This window comes from Bufo gargarizans, chromosome 1, assembly GCF_014858855.1.
Source record: "Bufo gargarizans isolate SCDJY-AF-19 chromosome 1, ASM1485885v1, whole genome shotgun sequence".
Classification (NCBI taxonomy): domain Eukaryota; kingdom Metazoa; phylum Chordata; class Amphibia; order Anura; family Bufonidae; genus Bufo; species Bufo gargarizans.
In genome coordinates, this window is record NC_058080.1 from 314290628 (window position 1) to 314307045 (window position 16418).

A 16418-nucleotide genomic window follows, 5' to 3' on the forward strand; every position below is an offset into this window, starting at 1 on the left:
TTGACAGGATTAGACATCTCACCTGGCTCTGTCAATCTTGTGCGTGCACCATTGTTCCAGGATCTACTGCTGTTATCTAAGCAGCACAGATACTGACTACACATGCGCCACTGATGTCTGGGTACACCTGGAAGTGGAGGCGACACTCCAGATGTCAGTGGTGCGTGTGTAGTCAGTATCTGTGTTGCTAAAGTAGCAGCAGCAGATCCTCTGTGCATGTGCAGTGACCAACGATTCACTGCTAAAGAATTAATACTCAGGTTCACCACTTCAGAATGTTTACTGTGATGATGATGATGATCTGTGCACTATGTGGATCCTAAATGATCATATGGGTAGGAGTTAGTAAATCTGGCAGTGTTGCCGAGAGACAGGCTAGTTCTGGTTCTCTGGTTAGTTGTGGCTGGTTTACAGACCAATCTGGCTGTAGCCTGCAATATAGAAGGAGCTTAGGAGTCTGACTGTAGCCTGTTAGAGAGCTAGAGAAAAAGACCTGCTTTGGTGTGCTCTGCCAAGTAGGGTCTAGAGAAGTCTCAGGAGCACAGTATTCTTGAGAATGGAAAACTGCTATAAAGCAAACTTAATAAGGATTATTCTTTTAGGAAAAGAAAGCATTGGATGTTCATAGAAGGTTAACAACCAAAAAGGCTATACTAGATTGAGTGAGTTAGGTAAAAGCACATTTATGGCAATAGACTTTACTGCACTTGGAAATGGTTAATTGCCTCTGGCACCCACCACACTTCAAGACAAACTGGCCATCTGTTTAAAGCCTGCACCCTGCAACTGGGAACTGCAAAAACTATAGTGACAGTGATGGAGTGCATGTCTTTGGTGAATTTATGGAGATTGCATAGTGTTTCTAGAGAGAGACTCAGGGAGTACTACTGCCATCATTGCTAACTCCTATATGCAGCCTTTGGGAAAATCCTGCTCTGTGATATACCTCTGAACTGTGCCTTCGGTTTATATTTGTTCTACAACCCCAATCATACTCAATAAAGAGGGATTTTATTTGTTATAAACAAAATAGGCCTGGTCGTCTCCTCCTCCATCCGCTTGCCTTCCGCCTACTCTCCTGCCTTGCAACCCAACATCATTTGGTTCCCTATTTTGTGTTAGTCATTTTGATATATAATATACATATATTTTTGCTTTAATGAAGAGACCGAAGAGAACCTTCACAGGCAACCTGCGGCACTGCAGCTATTGTGAAACCACAACTTCTAACCTATGAACTTGCTTGGCTTTTCTTGCTGCTCCCAGAGAAGTGAATGGAGCTTGCTTGTGTTGCAGTTTAACAACCACTAGAGGCTGCTGATTCCTGTTCTAGAGGGATTTTATTTGGCTAATAAGTGATGTTGGACCAAAGGATGCAGTTGAGACTGAAATCATGCAAAAGATCATCCTGAGGACAAAATGGTTGCACCACATCCTGTATGGTTACAGTAATATATGACTGAATCGGACATCTATCCTACTATTGAACCATCAGATGAAGGCTGTACACTCATGCACAAAGTAGGACTATCGCAAAAGGCAATTAAATAATATTGGCAATTAAAATTTACTTGTCTAACAAAATGTGCCCCTGAAACTTTTTGGGATTCACAATAATTATATGAAAAATGTTCCCTTTCCAGACTGCAGATCTAAGTCTAAAAACTGGCTGCTGGATGATTTTTTAAAATATTGAGGTGGTTTAGAATAGTATTCCTTCATGGCTAATTTATTTCATATGCAGAAAAAAAGAGTGTTGCTATAATTCTACCTCTAAATTCTATTCACTCTCTAAACAATGTTAGTAACCCAATACTAGGTTGCTATGTTCTTTTATAAATACTGAGTTACTATGACTGTACGTGGCACACTCTCTGGAACACCTTCTGAAACTGTTAGGGTATGGATGAGTACTGCCCTCCGATTCTCACTCTTGCGTAATGGCTATTGTTGTACTTATGCCATTTATCAAGAGACTGGTTAACATAACAGGGTTTCAGGCTACATTCACACTGTACAATTTGTTTTATGTTTTTTTAGCTGCATTCTTTTTACTGTTGCAGCCAAATGCTCTATGTGAATTCCACCTTACACATCACATTGTCTGAGTGTGTAGTCTTCACTTGTTTAGACCACGAAACTACAGAATTCTCTAATATGGACAGATTTTCCATTTATGTCAGTTGGGGAAAATGTTTTTTTTTTTTATGTTTTACACATATACTGTTTTTAATACCTGGCATTTTCAATGGTGTTTTTGTGTGCCTTGCATTTTTTATGGAAAAGTATGCATGTGATGTCAACTCCAGTGTAGAGTGGTATGGGAAAAATACATTGGTACAAGAAAACCATTTTAAAACACAACACACACTGGCAGGGCAAAAAAAAATTAACATTGGATGTCCATGGGACAAAAATGCTAGATAGTGAGGGAAAATACACCACAATGCTGCAATAAAAAAAAAAATCCCATAGACCCAAAACTGCATCTCAAAGGTCAAAAAATGCCACTGCAAAAAGACATCTGATTTTCCTTCATTTAATATTTCCCACAGACTTCCATGCAACATCTGGATCTGCCATTGTTGGCCTACACAATGCAGCAAAACCTGCTGGCAAAAAAAACAGGTCATCCAGTTTTATAGGTACAAATCTGCTGACAAATGCCATTTAAAAGAGAAAAAAACTCCAGTAGAGAAAACCACATGCATTTTTTTTCTTGTGAGTGATGGTGGTGCAGTTTGTAAATTCACTACTATGCTTCATAAAATACAAAAGAAGGATTGCCTTCACAACACAGGCCATGATCATTGGTAAAATACCATATTACCTTAGGGAATGCTACTTAGTAAAAGCACTTGAGCTTATGCCACTATGTCTATTGCTGTTTATCCTAGGTTTCTAAAGAGGTTAATCAGCGGCACCATTACATGGGCCAATTATCGCGAACAAGCGTTCATATGAATGTTCTTTCCCAATAATCGGGTAAATAATTGGCTCACGTAAAGTATTCTTTACTTGTAGAAGACCTTAACCATATGTTATAATGTTATAGGAATTTCCAGAATAACATTAACAGATAATTGCAATGCACAAAGGGTTTCTATAAGGTCCAGTCTAGTCAATACCTCAGTAGTTTTATACAGCTATTACCCTAAATAAATGTTCACAAATTTAAAAGCACATTTTAAAGATAACGGTCTGAGTTTTTTTTGAGTTTTTTTTTTAGAGTAAGTTCTTCCAGAATACCAAGCTAGTGATTTCTACCGATACCCAAGAAATACAAATGAGCTAAATCCCTCCTGCTTTGCTTTCTAACATTCCTGATAGTACATGGGGGAGCATTTTCTCTGAATTATGCCTAAAGGCACGCTTTCTGTTTCCTGAAGGCTCTATTGCCCAATGCCAAAAGAAACATTCATTTAATTAGTGCAGCCTGGAGATTGGGCTGAGACTCTGAGACTGAAATCAGGTTTCAATAAACAAGATTCAATTTAAAGCCTTGAGATACTGTAAAAAAAAAGCAGTTTGTTCTCAAGGGAAGAAAATATCTGAAAATAAACTTCTTGCAGAGCATGGCAATGGTATTTAGAAAAATGACTGAATTATTTCATTAACTAAAATCTTTTATCTGTTTATAATAATCATTTTTAAATCCAATGTTAAGTAGCACAGTTTCTTGTTTTTACATTGGCTACACACTGATGATCCATTTTTGCACAGAGTGGAACAATGGACTATTGTGATGGGAAACCTCAATAAATGGAAAAAAAAAACTAGTTTTACATTAAAAATATTCAACAGTAAATTCTTTAGTCTCCTCAAAATGCAAATTATTCAAGCTCCAATTTTGCTAAGCAACGCCAAATTCATACACTCATTGACAAAAAAAATAATGCACCAAGAAGGAGTTGATGGAATCGACTTAAACTTTCTATTGTAATGGGGCTATGTGTAAGTGATTACAATATTTAGAGCAAGAGGATGAGTTTATTGGGGAAAACTCTACAATTAAAAGGAGGCTCTAGTATCCTGTTGGGCCCCTTCTAGCTTGGATACAAAATGAGATACAGTGGGCATGGAGACATACAGGTTGTGTACGGTACTCTGTGGCACATTTGCCCAGAGATGTTGCAGCCGGGCCTGTAGATCCTGGTAGGTTGCAGAAACTGCTGTCCCACGTGCTCCCATAAATGCTCAATTGGTGATAAATCTGGTAACCGGACAGGCCAAGAGTTGCAATCTGACAGGGCCATTATCCTGGGTGATCATTATCCTGATGGAAAATGCCAGCTGGAAGCCCTGCCATGACAGGCAATACATGTGGTTGCAGCATGACCTGCACTTCGCTGAGCTGTTTCACTCGTATCATTACTAGGATTGGATGCTGTCATATGGATGGCTCCTCAGATCATCACACCATCACCACCAGCAAAGGCAGGGCTGAAGCACTCAGTAGACTCCATACTCGAATCTGACCATTGTGTAATCCAAAACAGATTCTGTAATCATTGCTGAAGATGATATGGCTCCAGTCTGCAGCAGTCCAGGCTTCTAATTTATGACACTACTGCAAACGAAGATGGTGTTGACTGGTTGACAATGGCAGAAAATCTGGGTGCCGAGATACCAAATTTTTTCCTACTAAGCACCTGGAAATGGTCCAAGCAGAGATGGGGTGTGTAATGAAGGTGCCACTTTTGCATGGATGGTGGACAACAAACTGTAGGAGTTGCACATGCTTGTCTGCAGATCAAATGATCCACTCTACTGGTGGTCTGTCTGGGTCATCTAGGACAAAATAGCCTAGACGGTGGACAATTGACTGCTTCTGTCAGTGCAATGATTCGCACCCTCTCAAAGTCTGTCAAATAGGCTAAATGTGAGTGCATCTTTTTTTTAATTTAAGGCACCAGGGGAAGAACTTTTATACTTTTCTTTACATATCTGGCTGAGACATAACTGCATGCTGCGTTAGTTAGCAATCCAACATTTTTATCTGGGTGCATTATTATTTTTTGTTGTCAATGAGTGTATATCAGGCTGCCTACAATTATTCTGGCCACCTGAGGGGACCTCCTGACATGTGGAGACTAGTACGGTCACCATTGGTGTTACTGAAGAATTGGTGGTATGTACTTTTTGCCAACTGACATTATAATGACAGTAAACTTTAGTGTGCTCAAATTGTGAAGCATGCATTCATGTTCTTATTTGTGATGTAATTTGTAGAATATTTAATGTATTAACACATTTTAGGCTCTGTTCACAACAGCTTTTTGGCTTTTGTTTTAATGGAAGCCACAACGATGTACTGTATCTGTCAAATGATGGACACCAACTTTGTCTAGTTTTTGACACCATCAGCAACGAAGGCTCTGAGCAAAGCCACTGAATCTGATGTGAACAGAGCCTGAAGTGTTATGGTATAGTGATGCACCGCATTAACAAGCATTTCTGATGTGATGAAGTAACAATGGTACTGTATGTCTGTATGACTTCAAAACGCCACCATATGCTGGCACATTTATAATTCATGAAAATGCATGTTAATTTTTCTCTGCTGTAGAGTGACCGTGTACCTTCGGACTGCCGCTCCGTCCCCATTGACTATAATGGGGGCGGGGGCAGAGTTACGGCGAGGCACGGCAGCGAGAGGCTGCCGGAATAAATGCCGGACATGCCGCTAAGGGGTGCTGCTAAGGGGCATTTATGGCCAAGCTTTTTAGTATAAATGTATGATTTTTCTCAATAAAGTATATTAGAACAGCAAAAAAAAAAAGAAGAGAAAAGAAAAGCACACTCTAAGGCCTCATGCACACGACAGTTTTTTTTCACGGTCCGCAAAAACGGGGTCCGTAGGTCCGTGATCCGTGACCGTTTTTTCGTCCGTGGGTCTTCCTTCGTTTTGGTGTCCGCCTGGCCGTGCGGAGCCAAACGGATCCGTCCTGAATTACAATGCAAGTCAATGGGGACGGATCCGTTTGACATTGACACAATATGGTGCAATTGCAAACGGATCCGTCCCATTGACTTTCAATGTAAAGTCAGGAGTCTCAGACGGATCCGCTCATATAATGCAGACGGTGGCTCCGTTCAGTACGGATCCGTCTGCATTATATTGTTAAAATATTTCTAAGTGTGAAAATAGCCTCAGACGGATCCGTCCAGACTTTCAATGTAAAGTCAATGGGGGACGGATCCGTTTGAAGATTGAGCCATAGTGTGTCATCTTCAAACGGATCCGTTCCCATTGACTTACATTGTAAGTCTGGACGGATCCGCTTGCCTCCGCACGGCCAGGCGGACACCCGAATGCTGCAAGCAGCGTTCAGGTGTCCGCCTGCTGAGCGGAGCGGAGGCTGAACGCTGCCAGACTGATGCATTCTGAGCGGATCCGCGTCCACTCAGAATGCATTAGGGCTGGACGGAAGCGTTCGGGTCCACTTGTGAGCCCCTTCAAACGGAGCTCACAAGTGGACACCCGAACATTTTAACTTGAAGCGTCCCCATCACCATGGGAACGCCTCTATGTTAGAATATACTGTCGGATATGAGCTAGATCGTGAAACTCAGATCCGACAGTATATTATAACACAGAGGCGTTCCCATGGTGATGGGGACGCTTCAGGTTAGAATATACTGAAAAACTGTGTACATGACTGCCCCCTGCTGCAGACCCCCCCCCCCCCCTGTTTTAACTCATTGGTGGCCATGCGGCCGCCCCCCCCTCCCTCCCCTGTAGTTAACTCATTGGTGGCCAGTGCGGCCGCCCCCCCTCCCTCCCCTGTAGTTAACTCATTGGTGTCCAGTGGGCCCCCCTCCCTCCCCTGTAGTTAACTCATTGGTGTCCAGTGGGCCCCCCCTCCCTCCCCTGTAGTTAACTCATTGGTGTCCAGTGGGCCCCCCCTCCCTCCCCTGTAGTTAACTCATTGGTGTCCAGTGGGCCCCCCCCTCCCTCCCCTGTAGTTAACTCATTGGTGTCCAGTGGGCCCCCCTCCCTCCCCTGTAGTTAACTCATTGGTGTCCAGTGGGCCCCCCTCCCTCCCCTGTAGTTAACTCATTGGTGTCCAGTGGGCCCCCCTCCCTCCCCTGTAGTTAACTCATTGGTGTCCAGTGGGCCCCCCCTCCCTCCCCTGTAGTTAACTCATTGGTGTCCAGTGGGCCCCCCTCCCTCCCCTGTAGTTAACTCATTGGTGTTCAGTGGGCCCCCCCTCCCTCCCCTGTAGTTAACTCATTGGTGTCCAGTGGGCCCCCCCTCCCTCCGCTGTAGTTAACTCATTGGTGGCCAGTGGGCCCTCTCCCCTCCCTATTAAAATCGCCCCCCCTATCATTGGTGGCAGTGGAGAGTACCGATCAGAGTCCCAGTGTAATCGCTGGGGCTCCGATCGGTAACCATGGCAACCGGGACGCTACTGCAGTCCCGGTTGCCATGGTTGCTTAGCAATTTGTAGAAGCTTCATACTTACCTGCGAGCTGCGATGTCTGTGACTGGCCGGGAGCTCCTCCTACTGGTAAGTGAAAGGTCTGTGCGGCGCATTGCCTATAGCACAGACCTGTCACTTACCAGTAGGAGGAGCTCCCGGCCGGACACAGACATCGCTCCTCGCAGGTAAGTATGAAGCTTCTACAAATTGCTAAGTAACCATGGCAACCGGGACTGCAGTAGCAGGGGGCCCACTGGCCACCAATGAGTTATCTACAGCGGACGGAGGGGGGGGCCCACTGGACACCAATGAGTTAACTACAGGGGAGCGAGGGGGGCCCACTGAACACCAATGAGTTAACTACAGGGGAGGGAGGGGGGCCCACTGGACACCAATGAGTTAACTACAGGGGAGGGAGGGGGGGCCCACTGGACACCAATGAGTTAACTACAGGGGAGGGAGGGAGGGGCGGCCGCACTGGCCACCAATGAGTTAAAAACAGGTGGGGGGGGGGTCTGCCAGGCAGCAGGGGGCAGTCATGTACACAGTTTTTCTGTATATTCTAACCTGAAGCGTCCCCATCACCATGGGAACGCCTCTGTGTTAGAATATACTGTCGGATCTGAGTTTTCATGAAGTGAAAACTTACCTCTGAAAAAGCTTTTATGCAGATGGATCTTCGGATCCGTCTGTATGAAAGTAACCTATGGCCACGGATCACGGACACGGATGCCAATCTTGTGTGCATCCGTGTTCTTTCACGGACCCATTGACTTGAATGGGTCCGTGAACCGTTGTCCGTCAAAAAAATAGGACAGGTCATATTTTTTTGACGGACAGGAAACAAGGATCACGGTCTCGGCTGCAAAACTGTGCATTTTCCGATTTTTCCACGGACCCATTGAAAGTCAATGGGTCCGCGAAAAAAAAAAGGAAAACGGCACAACGGCCACGGATGCACACAACGGTCGTGTGCATGAGGCCTAAATGGGAAGATATTGCAGTTATTGTAAAGTAGGGTTTAATAATGTGTGTAGTTTGTAAATGAAATTAAGGCTGTTTACTTGATTAATTGTAACAAATTATAATTGCCTAAGAGTATTCTCCTATTAGACTTCATAACAATTATGTAAATTTAATTTGATAACTGATGATCTCAAACATCATTGCTTATTATCAGTGAGATCTTGGGTTAGTACATCATTAACTGGAGGCACTCAAGTGTTATCAAGAATAAAGGAGTAAAAACATATCACTAGTCAAGAAAACCTCTGGTTTCCTTCACTGTCGTGCAGGTAAACGTTGAAGAGTATGCAGCACTCGCATGAGCGCTGCAGCCCCATCAAACAACTGATTGTGGGGGTTCCAGTAGTCAAACACCTGCTGAATGCTGATCTTATGTTGACGGCCTGTCCCTAGAATAGATCATCAATACCTATAGACCAGACAACTCCTTTAAATTTCGGATGCTAGAAATTTCTGTAAAATGACTGTACATGAATAGTGTATACATCTTTAAACATTTGTACATTAGTATTTTTTTACTTCACTCACCTGCACCAGCTCCACAATTTGGAGAAAGTTGTCCGTTGGAGCATGTACACATGTTCGGCCGTGAGCAAAATCCATCTCCGCATGAGTTCCGGCAGATTGCTGAATAGAAGAAAAGACAGTTAATCTTTCCAATCCTGATTTTCTTAGTTGCTTTTGTTACAGTGAGATGTACACGGAAGAGGGAGGACACAATAGAAAATTTAGGAGGATTATTTTTGGGATGCAGGTTGTTGATTGCCAGTTAAATTCAAAGCATTCATGCCTGGGCCAAACTTTTCTATAGTAAAACCATGTTTACCTTCTGGCCATCCTCTAAATTTGATACCTTAGTGCACTGCCCAGCTCTCTATGACTGCCAGCATTGTAGAGACCTAAAATGTGTGCCTGATTTGGAGCTCACATCTCTGATCCAATATTAATGGAGTGGCTTTATTCTATAGCAGATATGGTAATTTACTGTATTCATATTATGACTTGCTTTGAAGATTTAAGTTCTATATACTCAAGCTATAGAAGTGTGTATAAGTATGTCACTGCAAACAGCCCCAATATCCCCACCCTCCTAAACCGGAGAAGCTAAGACATGGAGGTTTGTTTTGCAACATCCCTGTATTTAAGAGTATGGAGGGGACAATAGGGTCTACAATGGGTATCATTCCCTACTTATCAAAACAATGACTCTGTGAGGTCAAAGAATGAAACATAGATTTATTGGCCATGCAGAGAATTGGTCTGGGAAAGAGATTTAAATGGTCACGGTCATGTCAACAAATTTTGCATAAACCTACTGTACAGTAGACTATAAGAAACTTTGTAATATATCTTATTATACAAAAATGTTTATTTTTTGTTTTAGCAGCATTTTGCAGCATTCTTCTTCCTCTTTTCATAGCATTCTTCTTCCTCCATGGGCAGCATATACATCATCGTCTCTTTAAATAGGCTTTCTATTGTATAATTTCTATCACTGCAGCTCACTCCTCCCTCCCCTCTCCATAGTTTTCCATGGAGCATCATGTCATCTTATCCTTCTGTGAGCTGACAGTCTTCTTGTCTCTCAAGATGGACTTAGCAAAGAATGTTAGTTTAGGAGGGGAAACATTTTTCTCTGATAAGATATATTAGTTTCTTATATTCACCTGCACTGCTGATTTATGTAAAGTTTGTTGAAATGACAGGGATCATCTAACATTTGTTCTCTTCATGTCAAAACCAGGCAGATGGACAGCTTACACAACCTAACAGTGTGAGGACTCTGCAAAACAACTCTACATAACTCAGCATCTGAAGTTCCTTTTGAGTGAAACATTAGGGGGCTGGAAATGTAGTTATTGTTGGAATAATGTTAATTTTTTATAGTTATTGCAATAACTACTTCACTGTGTATGTGGAATATTGTCATGTTGTTAAAGGTTTGGGGTGGGGGCTTGATGTAAGGTGAAGAGTTCAATCACTCACATGACTACTCATTCTGTAGTAACAATGAATAGGAGTTGGTTGAGACCCAGAGATCAGCACAAAAATCTGAGACAAATATATATATATATATATATATATATATAGTGACACAGTGAGAGTTTTGGTCTCGGACTGGTATTTTCCTCGGGCTGATTTACAGCCAGGTGAGGTCAAATACCAGACTGGATTTTAAGTGCCGGTCCGGGTTTTGGCAGCACCTGGCTGTCCTTAAATAGACAGCTGGGCTCAGAAGCCAGGTCTTTGTGGGATCTGGGAGCCTTGTGTCTGGATGAAGACTTGCTACCTGTTTGGCGTGAAAACAGGTTGGTGCTGATATGGTCAAGGACTTTTTGAGGCAGAATTGCCGCATGGTGTGAATTACCACCAACACCGCAAGGTGACTTTTTGCTTGATTATGACTGCTTGTTTTGTCACTTGCCTATAGTGTGAATAAAACACTTTACTTATACAAAAAAGAAAAGAAATGAATCGCACATCCAGCTGCTATGCTTTCATCTAATCCCTGCTACTTTAGCAGAAAACAGCACTAAATAGCGCAGGTGTACCACCTCCTATCATACATGCTAAATGAGGCATTTGTGTACATTTTGATCAAAAGGCATAAGCCCACTCACCACGCCAAGGTTGCCTCTATGAGTGGGTCCTACTCTAAAATTGGCTCGGCGCTGCTAAAACACTGAACAGTTTGATCCAAAGAACTTGTTGTTGCCTCTTTACTGCGTCTGCTAATCCTGTCTACCAGAGCGAAACCCCACAATATACATATATATTTATATAAGATTGGCATGGGACACACTTAAAGTTGTATTTTGGTTAAACAACTTATCCCCTATCCACTGGGTCAGTGGGGGTTTGTTTACTGGAACCCTCACCAATGACGAGAATGAATAGAGTGTCAAGTCTATTAATTTCTATGGGACTGATGGAGACTTTTACTGGATGAGTGGTCCGCATTCTCAACCATTACTCTATTCAAACAGGTGACACGGATCCAGTGAATAGGGTATAACTTTTTTTTTTTTTTAAATATATTTTATTAATTTATAATGCAAAAATTCATATCCATATTACATTTATAGTATTATAAAATCCTTCAGTCCGTAAATTTGTGATTTGCAACATGATTAAGAATAATTTCATACAAATATCCATGCTTATGGAGACAACAGAAATACAAATGGAGATCTCACTTGCTGGGGGAAAAGCGGGATACGTCCGTCATCCACAACCCAATGAGGCAAAGCAAACACACAAAACATCCCACTTGGCATATTATTGTCTATAAAGGGCAGAGGTCAGGGGCCCGCAGCCCGGGCGGCCACCAGGGAGCGAGCGCGCACCCCGCGCGCTCTCCCCCGAACATGGGTAAGAAAATTGACAGGATTAACAGCCATGTAACCATTCATCCGATGCTCACATTAACCGTACGTAGCGGGCCTACTGCAATCTTTGATCGCAAGCATTTCATAGAACAAACTTGGGGGTCCAGCAGTCTTCTATCACAGTGGTAAAAGAACCTCTTACATATTTTGCTGCCTCATCCCCATGTAACTAAATTTAAGAAATTAATGCCCGACTTAGCCGTACCTCACATATGTCCACATTAGTGTCTCATATATAAAGGGACTCAACTCAAGTATCACTCGGTGATCACCGGCATTTAAGGAAAATGTAAGCAAGTACACCACCTAAAACCGGCTCTGTCCCGTTAAGAGAACACCTCTTGGTACCCATACAACATGTGTCATATCACTGCCTGCAGTCGAGCCACATGTCTGACAGAGAGAGCCGCATCTTAGGGCACACCCAGTCACCGGGCCGCCCAAGATCCCGAGCCCCGGGTATAACTTGCTCTAACTTGAATGCCCCTTTAAGGCTTTCCTGAAGGTTTCCACAATAAAGCAGGTTTTGATTATCAAGATAAAATACTCTCAAGCCATGAGCAAGTTAAATGAGTGAAGATAGAGGCAGGGTATTTTAATAATCCCTCGGTAATCAGTGTACCTTGGGTAAAAAAAAAAGTAATGCTTGAAGGATGCTCTATATGAACAAGCTCAAGAAAAGTTTTACAATAAGAAAGGTAAGCTAGTACAGAAAATGGGATAACTCACCATCTATCAGCTCAACAAAAAAATAAAATAAAATTCCATTAGTTGATGGAGGAATTCTGGTACTTTTATGATAACCTTTACCAATCTTAATTCTCAGGTTGTAAAAGTGATTTGAGGGAATATGCAGGCCACACTTCCAGCAGTTTCAGAACATATCAGGGTTAGACTGAGTGGCAATATTTCAAAAGTTGAAGTAGATGGGGCTAAAGTAGATAGGGCTATTCATGCACCTTTAAAGAGGCTCTGTGACCAGGATTTCTTTTGTCTGTATGTTAAATAGCTGCAGAGATATATACATTCTTATTCATATGCAAATTAACAAGTTTGAGTACCAGGAGGCAGGGCTGAACCCTTGGAGCACAGCTTTGTTATACCCCCTGTGCATTGCATACCACACTCCTCCTCCCTTTGATTGACAGGGGTAGGCAACAGCATGGTGAGGGCAGAGCTGTGCCCTAGCATGTACATATCATATACTCTCTGTACTATAGCTTCACCACAATGAGATCTTCTTAGAAAGCTAATATACATATTACTGCTGTATTCACAGGCACAATATATGATTATAATGATACCTGTAATATGTTAGCTTATAAGCATAGAAAAAAAATGTATCTCTATGTGTTAATGTTATAGTTTAGTGATAAGTGCTTAGTATTGTATATAGAAATCCTAAGTTCAAGTCCTGTCATGGAACCATGAACCAGACGTACAACAGAGATAGGTGGAATAAGAAGGCTTTATTGAAAATCAAGCCGTAGCTAAAGTCCAAACGGATGGCTAAACTGAAGCAGGGTCTTGCGTAGTCAGACGTAGCCAGGATCAGGAACCAGGAGGGTAGTCAGACGTAGCCAGGATCAGGAACCAACGGGGTAGTCAGACGAAGCCAGGATCGGAAACCAACGGGGTAGTCAGACGTGGCCAGGATCAGGAACCAGAAGCAGCAGCAGTCTTTGAAGCATGTGCACACAGGAGGACCAAGCAAGGAACTGAAGCCACAGACCTTCTATATATATGAGCTAGGCATCCAGCTCCTCCCAGTGGGAAGGAGGAGCCGCAGGGTGGGAGGCTACAAGAACCCCAGAAACCAAGATGGCCGCCAGCACATGTCAAACGAAGGAGAACAGTGAGAAGGTAAGACCATGACAGTACCTCCCCCTCAAGGGCCCCTCCTCCGCGGAGTAAAGAACGGTTTCAGAGGGAAGCGTGCGTGGAAGGCTCGGAGCAACGCAGGAGCATGGACATCTGTGGAGGGAACCCAGGAACGCTCCTCTGGACCATAACCACGCCAATGGACCAAAAACTGCAACCGACCGCGGACCAGGCGTGAGTCCAGGATATTGCTCACCTCATATTCCTCACGATTGCCCACTTGGACCGGACGGGGCCGAGGAACCGAGGAAGTGAAACGATTACACACCAATGGCTTCAACAGGGAGACATGAAACACGTTGGAGATCCGCATGCCAGGAGGAAGCGCAAGGGCATAGGCTACCGGGTTTACCCTGTGAAGCACTCGGAAGGGACCAACAAAGCGAGGCGCCAGCTTGGGAGTGGGCACTCGAAGGTTGAGGTTGCGGGTGGACAACCATACACGGTCTCCGACCTGGTAGGAAGGAGCGGGCGCTCGTCTGCGATTAGCCTGGAGTCTCTGGCGTTGCGCAGAGACCTCAAGGGACCTCTGGATCTGTACCCAAGAAGTACGTAGGACGGAAAGGTGATCCTCCACAGCCGGAGTATCCTGGGGAGAGAATACCTCCGGTAACACGGCAGGTTGGAACCCATAATTGGCCATGAAGGGAGACGTCCCAGAGGAAGAGTTCACCGCCGTGTTCCTGGCAAACTCAGCCCAAGGCAGGAGGTCAACCCAATTGTCTTGGTGATCGGAGACATAGCAACGAAGGAATTGCTCCAAGGCCTGATTGGATCGTTCTGCGGCCCCATTGGACTGAGGGTGGTAGGCCGAGGAGAAAGAGAGATGAATCCCCAACTGGGAGCAAAAGGCGCGCCAGAACCTGGACACAAACTGACTCCCCCGATCCGACACAATCTCCTTGGGCAAACCGTGCAACCGGAAGACCTCCCTGGCAAAAATCGAGGCCAACTCTTGTGCAGAGGGTAACTTCTTGAGAGGAACACAGTGGCACATTTTGGAAAACCGATCCACAATCATGAGAATGACCGTATGGCCTCGGGATGCAGGAAGGTCCACAATGAAATCCATCCCCAGGTGTGACCATGGACGCTCCCCGGTGGCTATGGGTTGCAAAAGGCCCAACGGAAGGTGCCGAGGGGACTTACTCTGGGCACAAACGGAGCATGCCGCTACATATGCGGCGATGTCGGAACGTAGAGAAGGCCACCAGAACAGACGTGAAACCGCCCAGGACAGCTGATTCTTTCCAGGGTGCCCCGCGGCCTTGGAGTTATGGTAGGTTCGCAACAACCGAGTGCGCAACTCCTCAGGCACAAAACATCTGCCGTTGGGTCTCCCAGAGGGAGCACCAGATTGAGCCGCCAAAATCTGCTCACCCAGAGGAGAGGTCAGGCTGGTGCGAATAGCAGCCAGGATCTGATTCGGGGGTATGACCGTAGTCGGAATCGACTCCTCCCCGGACAGCTCGGAGTACTGCCGTGATAAGGCATCCGCTCTGATGTTCTTGGAGCCGGGTAGGTAGGAGACCACGTAATTAAAACGTGACAAGAACAGAGCCCATCTGGCCTGACGTGGTGTCAATCTCTTGGCCTCAGAGAGGTAGGTCAGATTCTTGTGGTCCGTCAGGATGAGAACCGGAACCACCGAGCCCTCGAGCAAGTGCCTCCATTCTTTAAGGGCCTGCACGATGGCCAATAACTCCCTGTCACCAATCTGATAGTTGCACTCCGCGGAAGACAGTTTCCGGGAGTAAAACCCACAAGGAAGCAGAGGACCCTCTGGTGTTCTACGCTGAGACAGGAGGGCGCCTACTCCCGTCTCAGACGCGTCCACCTCGAGGACAAAAGGCAACCCAGGGTTGGGATGCGACAGAATCGGAGCCGACACAAAGGCGGACTTTAGAGCCTCAAAAGCTCGGATGGCCTCGAGCGGCCAGACCTGAGGATTACTGCCCTTCCTGGTCAGATCCGTGAGAGGCTTGGCTAGCATGGAAAAGTCCCTGATGAACTTCCGATAATAATTGGCGAAGCCCAAAAAGCGCTGCAGGGCACGAAGCCCACTGGGCTGGGGCCACTGTAAGACAGCCGAAACCTTCTCAGGATCCATGGAGAACCCCTCAGCGGAAATGATGTAACCTAAGAAGGTTACCTGGGATCGGTGAAATTCACATTTCTCAAGCTTACCGAACAGCTTGTTCTCTCGTAAGCGTTGCAACACTCGTCTGACATCCAGAATGTGGGCCTCCATGGATGCAGAATATACCAAGATGTCATCCAAATAGACCACCACACACTGCTGCAACAGGTCACGGAAAACATCGTTGATGAATTCCTGGAAGACTGCGGGCGCATTGCACAACCCAAAGGGCATAACCAAGGATTCATAATGACCGGTCCTGGTGTTAAACGCGGTCTTCCACTCATCGCCCGCCTTGATCCTTACCAGGTTATATGCCGCCCTCAGGTCGAGTTTGGTAAAGACCGTGGCCCCTTTGAGGCGATCGAACAGCTCGGAAATCAAGGGTATCGGGTAAGCGTTCTTGATCGTGATGCGATTGAGACCCCTGTAGTCGATGCAAGGCCTCAACTCACCGCCCTTCTTTTTCACAAAGAAAAATCCAGCCCCTGCCGGGGACGAGGATTTGCGAATGTGTCCGCGTGAAAGCGCCTCCCTCACGTACTCCTCCATGGC

The 16418-nt window shown here is 44.9% G+C and overlaps 1 protein-coding gene across 1 annotated transcript in view; it reads right to left on the minus strand.

Annotated features, from left to right (window-relative positions):
* Window positions 1-16418, minus strand: part of LOC122946111 (fibrillin-2-like) — a 160276-nt gene that overhangs the window by 103541 nt on the left and 40317 nt on the right. Inside the window, exon 4 of the mRNA XM_044305466.1 lies at window positions 8982-9080. Coding sequence (XP_044161401.1) covers window positions 8982-9080 — 99 coding nt within the window. The remainder of the gene's footprint in view (window positions 1-8981; window positions 9081-16418) is intronic.